We start from the raw sequence: 13181 nt of genomic DNA, 5'->3' as shown, positions 1-13181 counted from the left end.
CCAGATGCAGGTACAGCAGAACTCAAAAGAACACTGCTGTATTACTGAACAAAGTAGCAAAACCAGGTTTCCACTATTTAGCATTCATGATGTATAAGGCTGCAGATGTAAACGATGTGCAAGGCCACAAGAATTTCTTTCACCTTATGTGCTGGCTTTTGACATCTCTGTTTTAAACAACAAGGTTAACTAGACATCTCTAGAAAGCTCACAACAGATGAGGAGCAGCTGGGGAGAACAGAACAAACCTATGCAGACATTTACCAGCTGTAAGGATGGTCAGAAGACCACAGAACGCAGCTGCTACTTTATTCCTACTCTGCATAGCGAGTGCTTATCAAGTAAACTTGTGTATTTGGTGCAGAAAATGACAAGGTTTAGACAGGGCAGTCAAGTTATTTTGAATCTAATATTTACTAATAATTTGTATACGCACTTAACGTGCTAGGATAGGCACTTTCTAAATAAATAGGAATTACTTTTGAACAAAACAAGACAAACAAATATGGCCAAAGGAGGACTAAGATGAGACCACAATCATTTCAATTTTAACCTAAAGATTTTCACAGATGTCTTCAGAGATTAAAGGCTAGTACAAAACCAACATGCAACTCATGAACTCTGAATTGGAATTTTGAAAAGACAACTTGACTTCTTCAGAAAACAGTGAATATTGTTTTGAAAAGTAGGTCACTACAGGTCTCAACCTATGTACAATTCCAGTTTCAATCAGAAAAAGGGAATTAATATGACAAAACATACCTGTTTGCTGACAACCAAGATACCATCTTCCAATCAATAATGGACAGAGGTTAATTTTAACCAGCTTTCATAGTCCAATTCCCCTCATCTACAATTCTCAAACCTTCTAGAAACCATACACAATATTTGAAAATCCATTAAGATGGCCTTTTCTCTGCTAGTGCTATTTTATTTCACCAAGGTATTCAGTTTCCATACTGGCCTATAACAACATGCGTTTCTGCCAACTCAAGAGGCATTCCCTCCCAGTCTGCAGTTATAAAACAAGCTTCCAAACAATAGAGGATCTTACTCCCTCAGAATAGTCCCTTCAAAATACTAAATCTTTAGGATTCACAGTTCATAATTATTGCTACCATTACAAGGGCTTCTAACATTCATTTTAAATTAAAATTGAGGCTGAGTTTTAAGGAGACATTAATTCAAGTCAACAAAAAACATCACAAGAGTGGACAGTATTACTCCCAATTAATCAACATCTGCATTCCTGTCAGCCAGCCACAAAGCTACATTCATGATTTCTTAATAAAGTGTCATGAACTTTTTCAAAAGCTGTCCCGGAATCATGTTGGGGTTTTTGGTTTGTTTCAAGAGCTGCTCTGAACTAGAAATGTTGAGTTCCACTGTACCCTTCCATTTTTGTACTTGAATAGAAACCAACATTCATTACTTTTCAAGCTTTCCTTAAAACTCTTTGACTCATGGTATGTTAACTACCAAATGTAAGTACAACTTGAAAATTAACTATTTCTTTATTTGACATATAATATTCTCTAAATGGTTTAAACTGTACAGTTCAGAATAACTCCAATCATAGCTTAAGCTATGTGTACTACTTGTCAAAATACTACTGCTGAACTGTTCAAACAGGTCTATAAATTACTGGAGCTAAATGTATATCCCTGTTGGTTATGTGAAACTTGTTTCTCTGAATGCCTGTGCTTTTTCAGTTTTAACCTCCTTTTCCCACGTTACAAAAGGATCAGAACATCTTTTTTGGGCTATGAGAAATCTGATGCTCTTCCTTCAGAATTTATTTTTTTGTGGTCGCTGCTTATTAGCTGCTTTGCAAAATGGTTTCCTGTATTTAGTCACTAAACTAGAATAAAGGTAGGCTGGACTGCTTTAAACAGTCCTCCTGTAGATTACCTCTCCCCATTAGGACCATGTGTTTTTCAGAAGTTGTCAAGGCATCTAAAGGTTTCAGTTCAGGTTTGTAAATTCTTCCAAAAATGTGTGGCTCCTTCTGGATGCTTTATGTGTTTAGAATTTGAATACAGTCCAATATTATAGACAATAAAATTGAATTATTAAATTGGTATAGGCCATCTGAAACAGAAACATTCACATTTATGCAGTATTTTTGGATTACAAAGGCACTGAAATAGTTCTGAGCTGCTTACAAATAAGCCACCATATAGGCAATGAGTCTGTGCATCGTTTCCACATCCTTCACAGTCTTTCTGTCTGCTCCCAATTAAAAACTCTCAGATGAATGTGGTATGTCTTAGTACATGTAAGTGACAAAGAAAAATGCATACCTGGACGCTACCATCAGCTAGTAAGTAATTAGTGAAAGATTTTTCAGGGTCCACTGCTCTGTATAAAGAATTCAATTTAAAACTCCTCAGTGTCTTCACCACATGGCAGACCAAGCTGCAAAGACAGTTACTAAAAAGGACAAATCTGCAGTCCATGGGTCAACCAACATTTGTCTCAGAATTCACAGCCCTGATGGTGAACACATTGCTATATTGAGATTAACAAATTGTTCCACTCACTTTTTCCCCCCCCATATTTTAAGGTACACATCACTCATGAAAGGTGTCAGATTGAGTGCATTAGAAACTGATGTTCTCTGCCTACAGAAACAGTACCTCAGAAGCCACAATGCAAGCTTTCGCACACAGGTCTGTCAGAACATCCCCTGATCTTTTCTGATGGATTACCTTTTACAGCAAGGAAATACATCGGTCTCTATGCTGACTCAATCAGTGGTTCCAATTAAGGTCATTTATCGTGTTGGGGTACATGGACAACTGTCCCTTTGAAACTGGATGGAGGCCTCCAATTCATTTCACGTAGGCCACCAAATCGTCAGAGGGTGACTACCAACCTGAATCATATTTGAATCAGTGACCTAGAAATGAAAGGCTCTGCATCCTTCCCTGAGCCATCCAGTTTCCCCTCAAAAGATATTTTAATCTGTCTTCATGTTAGGTTTATTTAAATCCCCGATAGTGAAGTTGAATTCCTTGAAGACTTGTATAAGAACAATTCCAATAGATACGGTGGTGAATCCACAAGCCATTCCCAAGAAATCTACCACTCCTACATTACTCCATTCTCTGAAAAGGATGGCTGAAGCCAGCAGGACTAAGGTGGTAAACACAACATAGTAGATGGCACCAAACACAGAGGAGTCGAAACATTCCAGTGCCTTATTGATGTATCTGAACTGAATGATAATGCTACATCCTAATACTGCCAGAAGTACCAGACAGAGGTACAGAGCCCTTTGACTCGAGGGGTTATTGTGAAAGATATCTTGAGCAGCCAGCCCAATACCTTTCGTGCTGGGAACAGTGAAACTGCCCAACAGAGAGCAAATACTGATATAAACCATGATATTAGTAGGTCCATGAGCTGGAGCTATCCAGAAGATAAGCAGGAGAAGCATTAGCAGCACTATGCAGAGATAACCCACGAAAACTGGAAAACAAAAAGAAAACAAGATAATAACAAGGTCAGAACTCTTGGTCTTCTAAAGATTTTAGCAGGCAAATCATGTAATACCAGTGAACTTTATGTATACACCACAATGCTATTAAACATAGATCCAAATCACTGAACTTTTAGAGATGATGTGAGCATCTGCAACTGATGAACTTATGTTCTTTGTGTAAAACAAATCATCATGTAGTAAGATACGCTGTTGCACTTCTTTTTTTTCGTTCTCTCTTCCATCAAGATTGTACTCCTTAAAGCCTCCTATGACTGTCCTTGTTTTTCATAACCAGTTCAATAAAGAATGGTGTTTGGATCCACCAAAGAACTTAAACAAAGTTAGATCCCTTTAAGGTGAGTAGGGAGAGTTGGAAGAGCTGAGAGGCTGTATCATTTACATTACAGCATCAGTACATAGATTAGACTTGTGAGAAGCATCTCATGATTTACAGTTTTAAAGAAATATATTTCCAATTCATTTTGGTCAGACTGGAATGGTAAATTTAGACCAGGGTATTTGTTTTCTTTGCTTTGTTTGCAAATGTTTTGGATAGCTGATGTTACTAGGTTTGAGTTCCTCTCATCTAAACCAATTAAAAGAAATAACAATAGTTGGCAGTTTAGCTTTTATGCAAGAAAAATAAAAGTGAGTCTGGCATATATTAGCACTAGTCTCTGTCCACCAGGAGCTGGTGGGGCTTTACAGTCTCTGTGAGAAAGAACAGGCATTTCAGCATACGTCTCAACAGCGTATTTCTACACGCCTTTATTGTGCAAAGAAATCTGCTTGGAAGATAACTGGCATCTAGTATAAAATTTTAATTAAAAAAAACCCAAATGCACAATTAAAGAACAAAAGACAAACAGTATTTTTTGTTTTGTATAAAACAATTTAAATTGAGATCCTAGAATTATACCTTTCATCTCTTAAGTAGCAAGATACACTTTTTCATAATTTTAGAAAATTTCAAGTTCAAATGGCCATTGTCCTGAGCTTGCTGTGCAGGATAACATTTTCAAAAGTATCCAGGTTTTTGTTTCTGCCCACATGTATCAATAAATCTGATGAGTTCCAAGTACAGCAAGATATAGTTTTCCCACACAAAAGCTGTACTGGTTTGCCTCTGTCACGTCACGGTTTCTTCAGAAGTCCATTTTCCTACCTGATGGAAGTGGTAAGCCTCTTCCTCCTGCGTGATCTTGATCAATCTCATAAAATCATTATAAGTTAATAAAAGAACAAAGTACCTGGATTTGTAAGCTTCTCTTCCAGCTCAGCCTGAGTTGTTACACTCTCGGACTTTGGGGAATGGATGATGAGAACAACAGACCCAGCGCAGCTCAGCAAACATCCCAGCTTGCCAAGAATGTTCAGTTTTTCTTTCAGTAAGTAAGAAGCTAAAATGGACCTTTCACAAAGAGGAAGAAAACTAAAAGTTTGACTACATCCTGTAAATAATGCTCCAACAGTGATGTCCCCACATGAATTTCCCTCTTAGAGGAAGAGTTTCAAATGTTGGTGGATCCTCAAAATGCATTTCTGACTTATCTTGGGAAAGATTAATCCAGTCTCAGTCTTACCCAATTCTTGATGTTTCATCTTGGGGGGAAAAAAACCAAACCAACAATACCAAAACAACAAAAAACCCAACCACAACACCCCAAAAACCAACACCACATCACCCCCTCCAAAAAAAAAAACAAAAAACAACAAACAAAACCAAACCCCCAAACCAGGTATCTGGCACTCAAGGCAGTTAATAATTGGTGAGCTGTCACGAAGTCCCTACACAGTTACGAGATAAAATGGCCTTTGGTTACAAAGATTGCAGGGCGCAGCTCAGACATGTAGCTGACTGAAATACACAAAATTACATAGCCTAGGATAAAATAATAGGTGGTAAGTAGAGCACCATCAATGGGCTTCAGAGTGTATAAAACTAAAGACAGCCATTAAGCCATCTGCACTCTGAAGCCAGCAGCCAACAGTAGGCAACAGAAAAATCTTGAGGCAATGCATAGCTTTAAAAAAAAAAAAATAATAAAAAAAAATGTACTTTTTCACTGCAGTAGGTTTACAACTGTAGTTCAGCTATTTGCAAAACATTCAGTTGCACATTAAACTCCTTCTAGGAACACTCACTGCCTTTTTTGTTCCCTCCTTTCACATGAACAAAACATTCAAGAAACTGTGGGTATGCATATGCAAAGGACTCCCACTTCAGGAAACAGGACCAAATGCAATTAAATGAAAATCAGCACCAATAAACACATGTGGGCTGTGGATAGCATGGGAGAGAAAGAATGTGAAACAAAAGGAAAGATCTACATAGTAAGCAAACTGTGAATAAGGGAATAGGCAGAAGAGTCCAGAATAACCACACTGAAGAAGAAAAAAAAAAAAAAAAAGAAAGAAAGAAAAGATATGTTTGTCTGTTCCAGATCACAGTGATTGATAGTCAAAGCACAAGATACTCAGGAACACTTTCTTTGCTGTTGACTTCTCTCTGCCTCTCCCTGGCTGGGAAAAACAGGAATAGGTGGCATTGTAATGCATCATTAATACTCGAAAGACTGACATCTTCTGAGTGGACCTCCAGCAATCACTGAGTCTATCTGACATTTTATTAGCAGCATTCAGATAAGAACACAAAAAGCAAACCCTTACCCAAATGGAACGCCAAGAGCTCCCAGGGGCGTCACTAGCACAGTTGGGACTGCAGTGTAGGCCAAGAAATTCCCTATTTGACCCAGAGCCACTGTCAAGAAAACCAGAAATAAACCTTTAAATCCCTTTGTAAAAAGAACTAATGAAAACTTACCCAATACTGTTTGGGAAAGACTGACCTAACTGGAAAACAGATGTTACAAATTTGCTTAGCTCTGTTAATTTTGCACATAAACAAAATGGGTGGAATTTTTCTATATTTTAAAATTATTTTTTAATATAGGATTTATATTTGCTGCACAAAAAGATTCAAGAGGGCACAGTAAATAATCTCATTTGCAGCTTCTCTTAGTTGAATATAAAGTAGACTATGCATTAGAAACAATCACAGATTACACTCAAATATCTCAGTATTACACCCAAATATTCATATAAGGAGGGCTAAAAGTATATATAGCCCATTATTTCAGCTTTAGAATGTGCATATGTGTAACAGTGCATATGTGTAACACCAATGAACTTGGTTATAGTTCATAACAGTATTGTTACCTTTTGGGGGGAAAATAAGGACAGTACTGAGGAAAGGAATCTACCAATGAAATACTAAGCACACACATAATAAGGGCTCTTCAATATACAGTGGATCACATCAAATTTCACAACACTATATAACATCAAAAGTAATTCCTGACCACTGTGAAAAGAACCTTGACAAGCTACAATAACAGCCTCATGATCTTATTTTTGTCTTTCTCCCACTAAAAGCAAATTCCAAAATGTACCACACTATTGCATATTAACAGCTGTGATAAACAGTTTATGCATTCAAGTTTTCAGTTAAAAAAGAAAAGCTGGATGATTTTGCAAGCTCTGGCAAGTTTATAATAGATCAACATGATGCTTGCACAGTTACAGAGTCTGTGGTAACTGGCAAGAACCTTGAGATTGAACACATTACATACAGCTCAAATTTCCACTTGATTTTAAGAGTAATTATTAGCATTTAAAAACATTTCAAGAAACAAAGCTGTCTTTATGGTCAGGCTGGCATTGCCCTCGGCTATCAAATATCATTACCATCATCCTGTTCTTTACATCTGCAAAGCACTGTGCAAACCAAATTAGCTCACATTATCAGTAGAGCTGAAGACCTGTGTAACCTACAGCAAACACGAAGGAAGCAAACAAACTTACAAAACTGCAGAGCGTGGCAAAATTATACTAATTCAATTCACTGAGGCTTTCTCTACGTCCAGGAGCGAGCCAGAGAAGTTAATGAGCAGCATTTCTAGAGCACAAGAGTTAGTGATGGTCTCCTGAATTCTCCCTGCCCCTGGGAAGAGAATAACTCAGCTACCAGCCTCAGGCTTGGTTTTCAGCAGACACAGGTGGCAACTTTGGCACTATCTTCAAGGCATGAAAAAGCACTGAGGCAGAGCTCACATGAAGGACGGGGCACAGCTGGCACACTGTGTTTCTGCAGATTACATACATTTCCAGGTGACTGACAAAAGATTGCTTTTTTTGGAGGTTAACTTTCTAACTCTAACAGATGGCACCAACACCGATCCATAAATTAGGTCTCTAAAGCTTCAGTCCAACTGCACATATTTGTAAGGCAACTGAACTTACTAGAAGTTTTCAGTATCACCATGGAGCAATAGTAACAGTCTCTTACCACCATGAACAACAGACCTGGACTAATTAAGACCAATTAAAAAAAGAATCTCAGTAATTGTTACCATCTCCCTGATGTTGAGGACCTTTGCTGCTAACCTATCTGGTCCTCTCTGAATAGAAATGCCTCTCCAGATATAAGAATGCTGAAGTCAAGACATGGCTTCAGTTCTTGAAGGCACACCAGACTTTAAACTTGCTAAAGGAGTACCAGTATCCCCAAAGCTACCACAGCACAGAACTTGATGCACACTGACATGTTTACATTAGCAAGGAGACCAGGAGTAGATCTGTACAGCAAAAGGTGTCTGCTCTACACACATCAGGGGTCTTATTTCAGACTTCAGCCTGCTCCTACAGACTGAAAGTCTATAGTGTGCATGAGGCACGTTCCGAGACGGCATCTTCCAGCCTTGTTTCATCTTACAGGAGTCCAGCTCGGGAGCTCCAACACTGCTCCACAATGTAAAATAAAGCCCAATCCATGGAGACAAACAGGAGATTCGGTTCATAAGTGCAGTCCCCATCTGCAATAAAACACTAACATAGATGTATCCACTATAAAAACCAGCCACATCTATGCTGCTATCAAAACATGCACTGAAATGAATTAATTAGCCAATTGATTAGTTTAATGCTCATTGAAACACCTGTACACATGCTGCCATACTCTCTTGACTTTTTAAAAAAATCCCTTAGCAGAATCTGTAGCCCTTCATTTGAAGTCTTCAGTAATCCAGTGGATCTCAAGGCCCCAAAATGAGTAGGCAGTGTTATGCCGTGTCAGCATGCCAACACAAAAATGCTTGTTCACCATCTGAACAAATATTGTGAAAACAAGTTGATGGAGTTTATGTGGGTTTTGTTAGTCATCCAAACTTCTAATTCCCTACTTGAGAAAAATGTCAGCTGTTATAATTTTGCCCAGGTAATTGGGGAAATTGCTAATTCCCCAAACATTGCCTTTTTCTGCATCCCATAGGTGCCCACCTAGCCCCATACTATTGTTGTTGGTGACTCTGTTACAACTCTGAATCTATAAGATTCTTAAGCAATTCTTCCCTTGGTTCCTTTGTAAACTTACTGAGGCTTTGTTTTGAAATACCTGCACCTAGCTACTGGACAAAAGCCAACTGATACCATTCCCTTCAGCTATGTTGCCTTCATTCAATTCAGTCAGCTCTTTTAAGCATGAAATTGTTTTCTCTGATTCACCAAGATAAATGCCTGTAATAAAACCTCTCTTATTTTAACTCCTTCTGCTAGGAGATTCAAGACAGGAGCCTCATGAGTGACAAACAACAGTGATTAATGCACAGATTTGCTGCTACTTAGGCAGTAGTGATCCTGGCAGAGGAGGAAGCTGACAAAGAACAACTTAAACTCAGGTTAAATTAGCTGAGGACTTTCCTCTGAAGCTCTGTTGGCTTCTACACTTGCTGTGAACTTTGTCCTTCAAGGGATCTACCAGTTTCCATTCCTTTTGCATAGCTTGCAGACAATAGATACTTGACTTGTTGCCATGAAACGAGGGGCACAACTGGACTCTCATGCTTCTCAGAAACAGCATTAGAACATTTCCAAATAATTTGCAAAAGGCTGGGTTAGAGTCTAAAAGTGGTGTATGATTTTAAGCCTGTAGGTACAACTAGAGCTGAACTGCAAGAGGAGAAAGCTTAGCTGCTCCCCATGCCCTGGATTCACATCAGAGAGTGAACTTAGCCTGAGCAGTTTAAGATACTAAGAGTGAAATTACATTGATCTCGTATCAGCACGACACAAGGCTTCACATTAATCTTGTAGATTAGAAGTAAAACTGAAACTGTATCTGTCAAACTAGAAATCAAAAAGGATTTTTTTTTTTTTTTTTAGGCTGGCTAAGTGCTTTCTGGTCTAAAAAAAAAATAACATACACTCAATGAGCTCTTTTGTGCAGAGTGACAATTTCTTATTCAGCTTTGACTTTTATTAAAAACTGAGCAGACCAGTGCAATCCAGAGACACCAACCATGCAGGAACCCAGAGTCAGAGCAGTGTGTGGCTGCCAAGGGCTGCAAGTACCAAACAGCTCAGAAATCTGGAAAGATGTCTGACTTGGGATTGTCCCAGCAATTTGCCTTCTCAAACATCATCAGATACAGAGAGTTTACTAAAGGTGGGATATTTCTGAGATATGAGAATTTCATGACAAGTGAGTGTGAGATTTGAGATGAGAACCCAGATTTCCTGATGTCTCATTTCACCATCTACCACCTTCTCCCTTCAAATAAAATCAAATTTTTAAAGATACTTACTTGCAATAGTGCCAGACCACCATACTATATCTGTTAAGTACGAAGTACCTGGAAGAGGAAGTATAAGGTGTTAGAAAAATAGGAAATTGCAATATTGGAACTACAAAACAGAATAATTTCAACAGTCCCAACTTTAAGGACCTTCATCTTAACCCTTTTCTTCAAGGCAACTAAGTGGGAGGGAAACAAGAGAGAAGGTGCTTGGATTTGGCCTAAGTGTACAAGTTGGACCTTCTTAAGACAACATATTAGTCAGAAGTTCTGGTTTTCAGTGAAGTACCTGTGCAACGCTAACATGATATTACTTAGAAGAGCATCTGAAATGTCACCAAACGCTTCTGAGGGTGCCATTTAAACATACATATTAGAACCTCTACTAGGAGAACGGGAAACCCACGGAAACAAAACATGATTTGGATCAATTAGTTTGCTAACATAACCTCATGAAGCTGCACTGGAGAAGCTGTAGCAGAGAAATTGTTTTGGCACGCAGTTTTGGCAGTACCATAGCATGGACTGATCCTCCTGCATTTGAGCAGGGGTGAAGCCTCTGAATTCCTCACACACTGCCACGTTTCAGAGAGGAGTAAAAACTCTGGGTTGTCCCTTAGTGTCTCCTAAACTCAAGGATGATTAGTGGCATCATCTGATTACAGGCTCTTGCCTTGGGATGCACCAGGGGAGCATGTGCACCACATTTTATAAGTGCACATAAGTTCTTTATAAGTTCTGCTTCTGTAGAACATCAAGGCAACTGACTCCTTACTAGACCGCCTGGCCTCCACTGAGCATGACCTTGGCATCATGCTATGGTCTTACATTTTGCTCCTCTTTCTAGCAATTCAGCTCTGCATTTATTTGGGAAGATGCTCTCTCAAGAGCTGCTGGAACAACAGGCAATATTGTATCTACCCTGAAATCCCAAATGAAAGAGAAACAGAGTCATCTGTAACTCTGGAGATGTATAAAATATTAAGCGCTTGGAAATCACACTATATAATTGAAATGAGATGGAAAATGACTAATTAAAATGGCCAGCTTTAGAGTGGGTGTAATCGTTTTTCAGACTTTTGTTATTGCATATAAAATAAAAACACTGTTGGGGGCACAAATTACAGAAAATATTGACTCAAGGATGATAACTTTGCAAAATATTTGTCACCCGCTGCTGTTTCTAACTAAGCAAGGATTAGTAATTGCATTGATAGTATATTACTGATGCAAGAGAGAAGAGAGAACAGACTTGAGGTGCCTCATTGTTAATTATACAACATCTACTGAAGGCAATGGAAAAAAAGACATCATCCGACACTGACGATCTCAGGCTCACAGCTCTGACTGCTAGATTCAAGGCAGAACCACGCTGCTTCACAACATTACACAGAAACTGAGGATATTTGCCTGGATGTTTCCACACTGAGCACAGCAATAGGAAATACTACGAATGGCTCGGCAAGATACACAAATAAACATCAGTAATACTCAAACGAGGATGTTTTACTGCTGCCAGTGCGGAGAAGGCAGGCACGCACCCATCACCCGCTGAACCCCCTGCGTGCTCCACTGAAAGCTCTTCAGGAGTAATTAGACCCAACTATACTGCAAAATGGAAACTTCTCCAACTGCCTTAGGATGGAAAGTCATTCCTTTCAGTTGTGTTTTCTGATTGTTTGCCTTACAAAAAAAGATTTGTATTTATGATGCAAATGTGATCTCTCTGTGGACAATAAAAATGGATTACAGCCATCTTGGAGGGAAAGGGAGACTGTGCTTGCAAAAGACTAGTTTGTCTGAGGCCTTTAACCGTAAGGTCATTGCAGAAAAGGCAAAATAAATTTGTTCCATCAGGCTGCCAGCTGCTAGTAACAGTTGCAAGTGTGCTCTGCTCCACTGCATCCACCCTGAACACGCTAAATGCAGCAGGCATTGGAAATTCACTGCTGCTCTAACACCAATCATCTCAAACCCATGTATGTCTGTTTGTACATATATAATTTACATACACACACGTGTACAGAGATAATATTTAGCATGTGCTAAAAAAAAAAAAAAAAATCCTAGAAAGGATTTTTCATAAGAAACAGTTTCCAGAACCTATGGACACATGCTCACAGATACCATCATCTGCAAAACAAATGGCTATTGACCACAGAAATACAATTAAAAGGTCTCATGCAACCTGTGTTTAGAACTTTCCCCTCACATAAAAGCATGATATTAAGAACAAATAGATATATTGCATCTTCCTATATTCAAAGCATCAAGATGCAACTAGCAAAATGCTATTCAGAGGCTGTATGCTTTGGGGAGTTCTAATTTCAGAATAAAATACAGAAAAACTTCATACCCGGTGAATTTACAGCTTTGTTTTGGCTAAACTATCTAGATAACGCAGTCAGTTCCCAAATACATTCTTTGCAGAAAACAATAATGAGGTATGGGATTTCAATATAAAAAAAAAAATTAAAACCTAGTGATTCCATGTATTGGTGTGCCTTTATTCTACAAAACAAAACCTCTGCGTGACTGCTGTAACTGGTGGTCTGTGCCCATGAAAGAGCCAGAATAAACAAGAGACAAGATGTGCTGGTGCTGTTCATGGCATGAAACTTGCAGAGCCAAAGAAGTGGGTAGAAAAGTCCCACAAGTCCATGAAAATACCACGGGAGGAACCCACGTAGGCAGGCAGACACGAACACGCGAGTGCCCAGCGCTGTGTGACAGAGCCCCAGGCCGCACACCGGGATGCTGTTGCTGATGGACACGTTAACACATCCCCGTCGCTCTCCACCTGCCGCCCCCTCGGTCATTTGTCACACCCCTGACGCCGCGCTCCAGCCACCCACCTCTGATGTCAAACACGCTTAAGGCGACAAACTAAGGCCGGCTGCCCCGCTCCAGCCGCCGGGAAGGTGTCCCCCGGCTGCAGGCGACACCGTGACCCCCGCCTCCTCCGCCCCAAAGGCGGAGGGTCTGCCAAGCCCCGGGGGTGCTTGTCCTCCGCGACCCCCGGGCTGCGCTGGGCCCCGCGGCAACCCCCGCCCCCTCCATCC

The 13181-nt window shown here is 39.7% G+C and overlaps 1 protein-coding gene across 1 annotated transcript; it reads right to left on the bottom strand.

Moving 5' to 3' along the window:
- Positions 1-2962: 2962 nt before the first annotated feature.
- Positions 2963-10176, bottom strand: NIPA1 (NIPA magnesium transporter 1; the record flags this gene model as incomplete). The annotated part of the gene is made up of 4 exons (XM_029085676.1): positions 2963-3474; positions 4738-4898; positions 6158-6248; positions 10129-10176. Coding segments are annotated over 4 exons (812 nt in total), but the record flags the coding sequence as incomplete, so codon positions are not given.
- Between the last annotated feature and the right edge of the window lie 3005 nt (positions 10177-13181).

The sequence above is a fragment of the Antrostomus carolinensis genome, unplaced genomic scaffold, assembly GCF_000700745.2.
Source record: "Antrostomus carolinensis isolate BGI_N321 unplaced genomic scaffold, ASM70074v2 Scaffold27890, whole genome shotgun sequence".
Taxonomy (NCBI): Eukaryota; Metazoa; Chordata; class Aves; order Caprimulgiformes; family Caprimulgidae; genus Antrostomus; species Antrostomus carolinensis.
The sequence above is the reverse complement of the archived record's forward strand: the minus strand, read 5'-3'. Positions and strand labels throughout refer to the sequence as shown.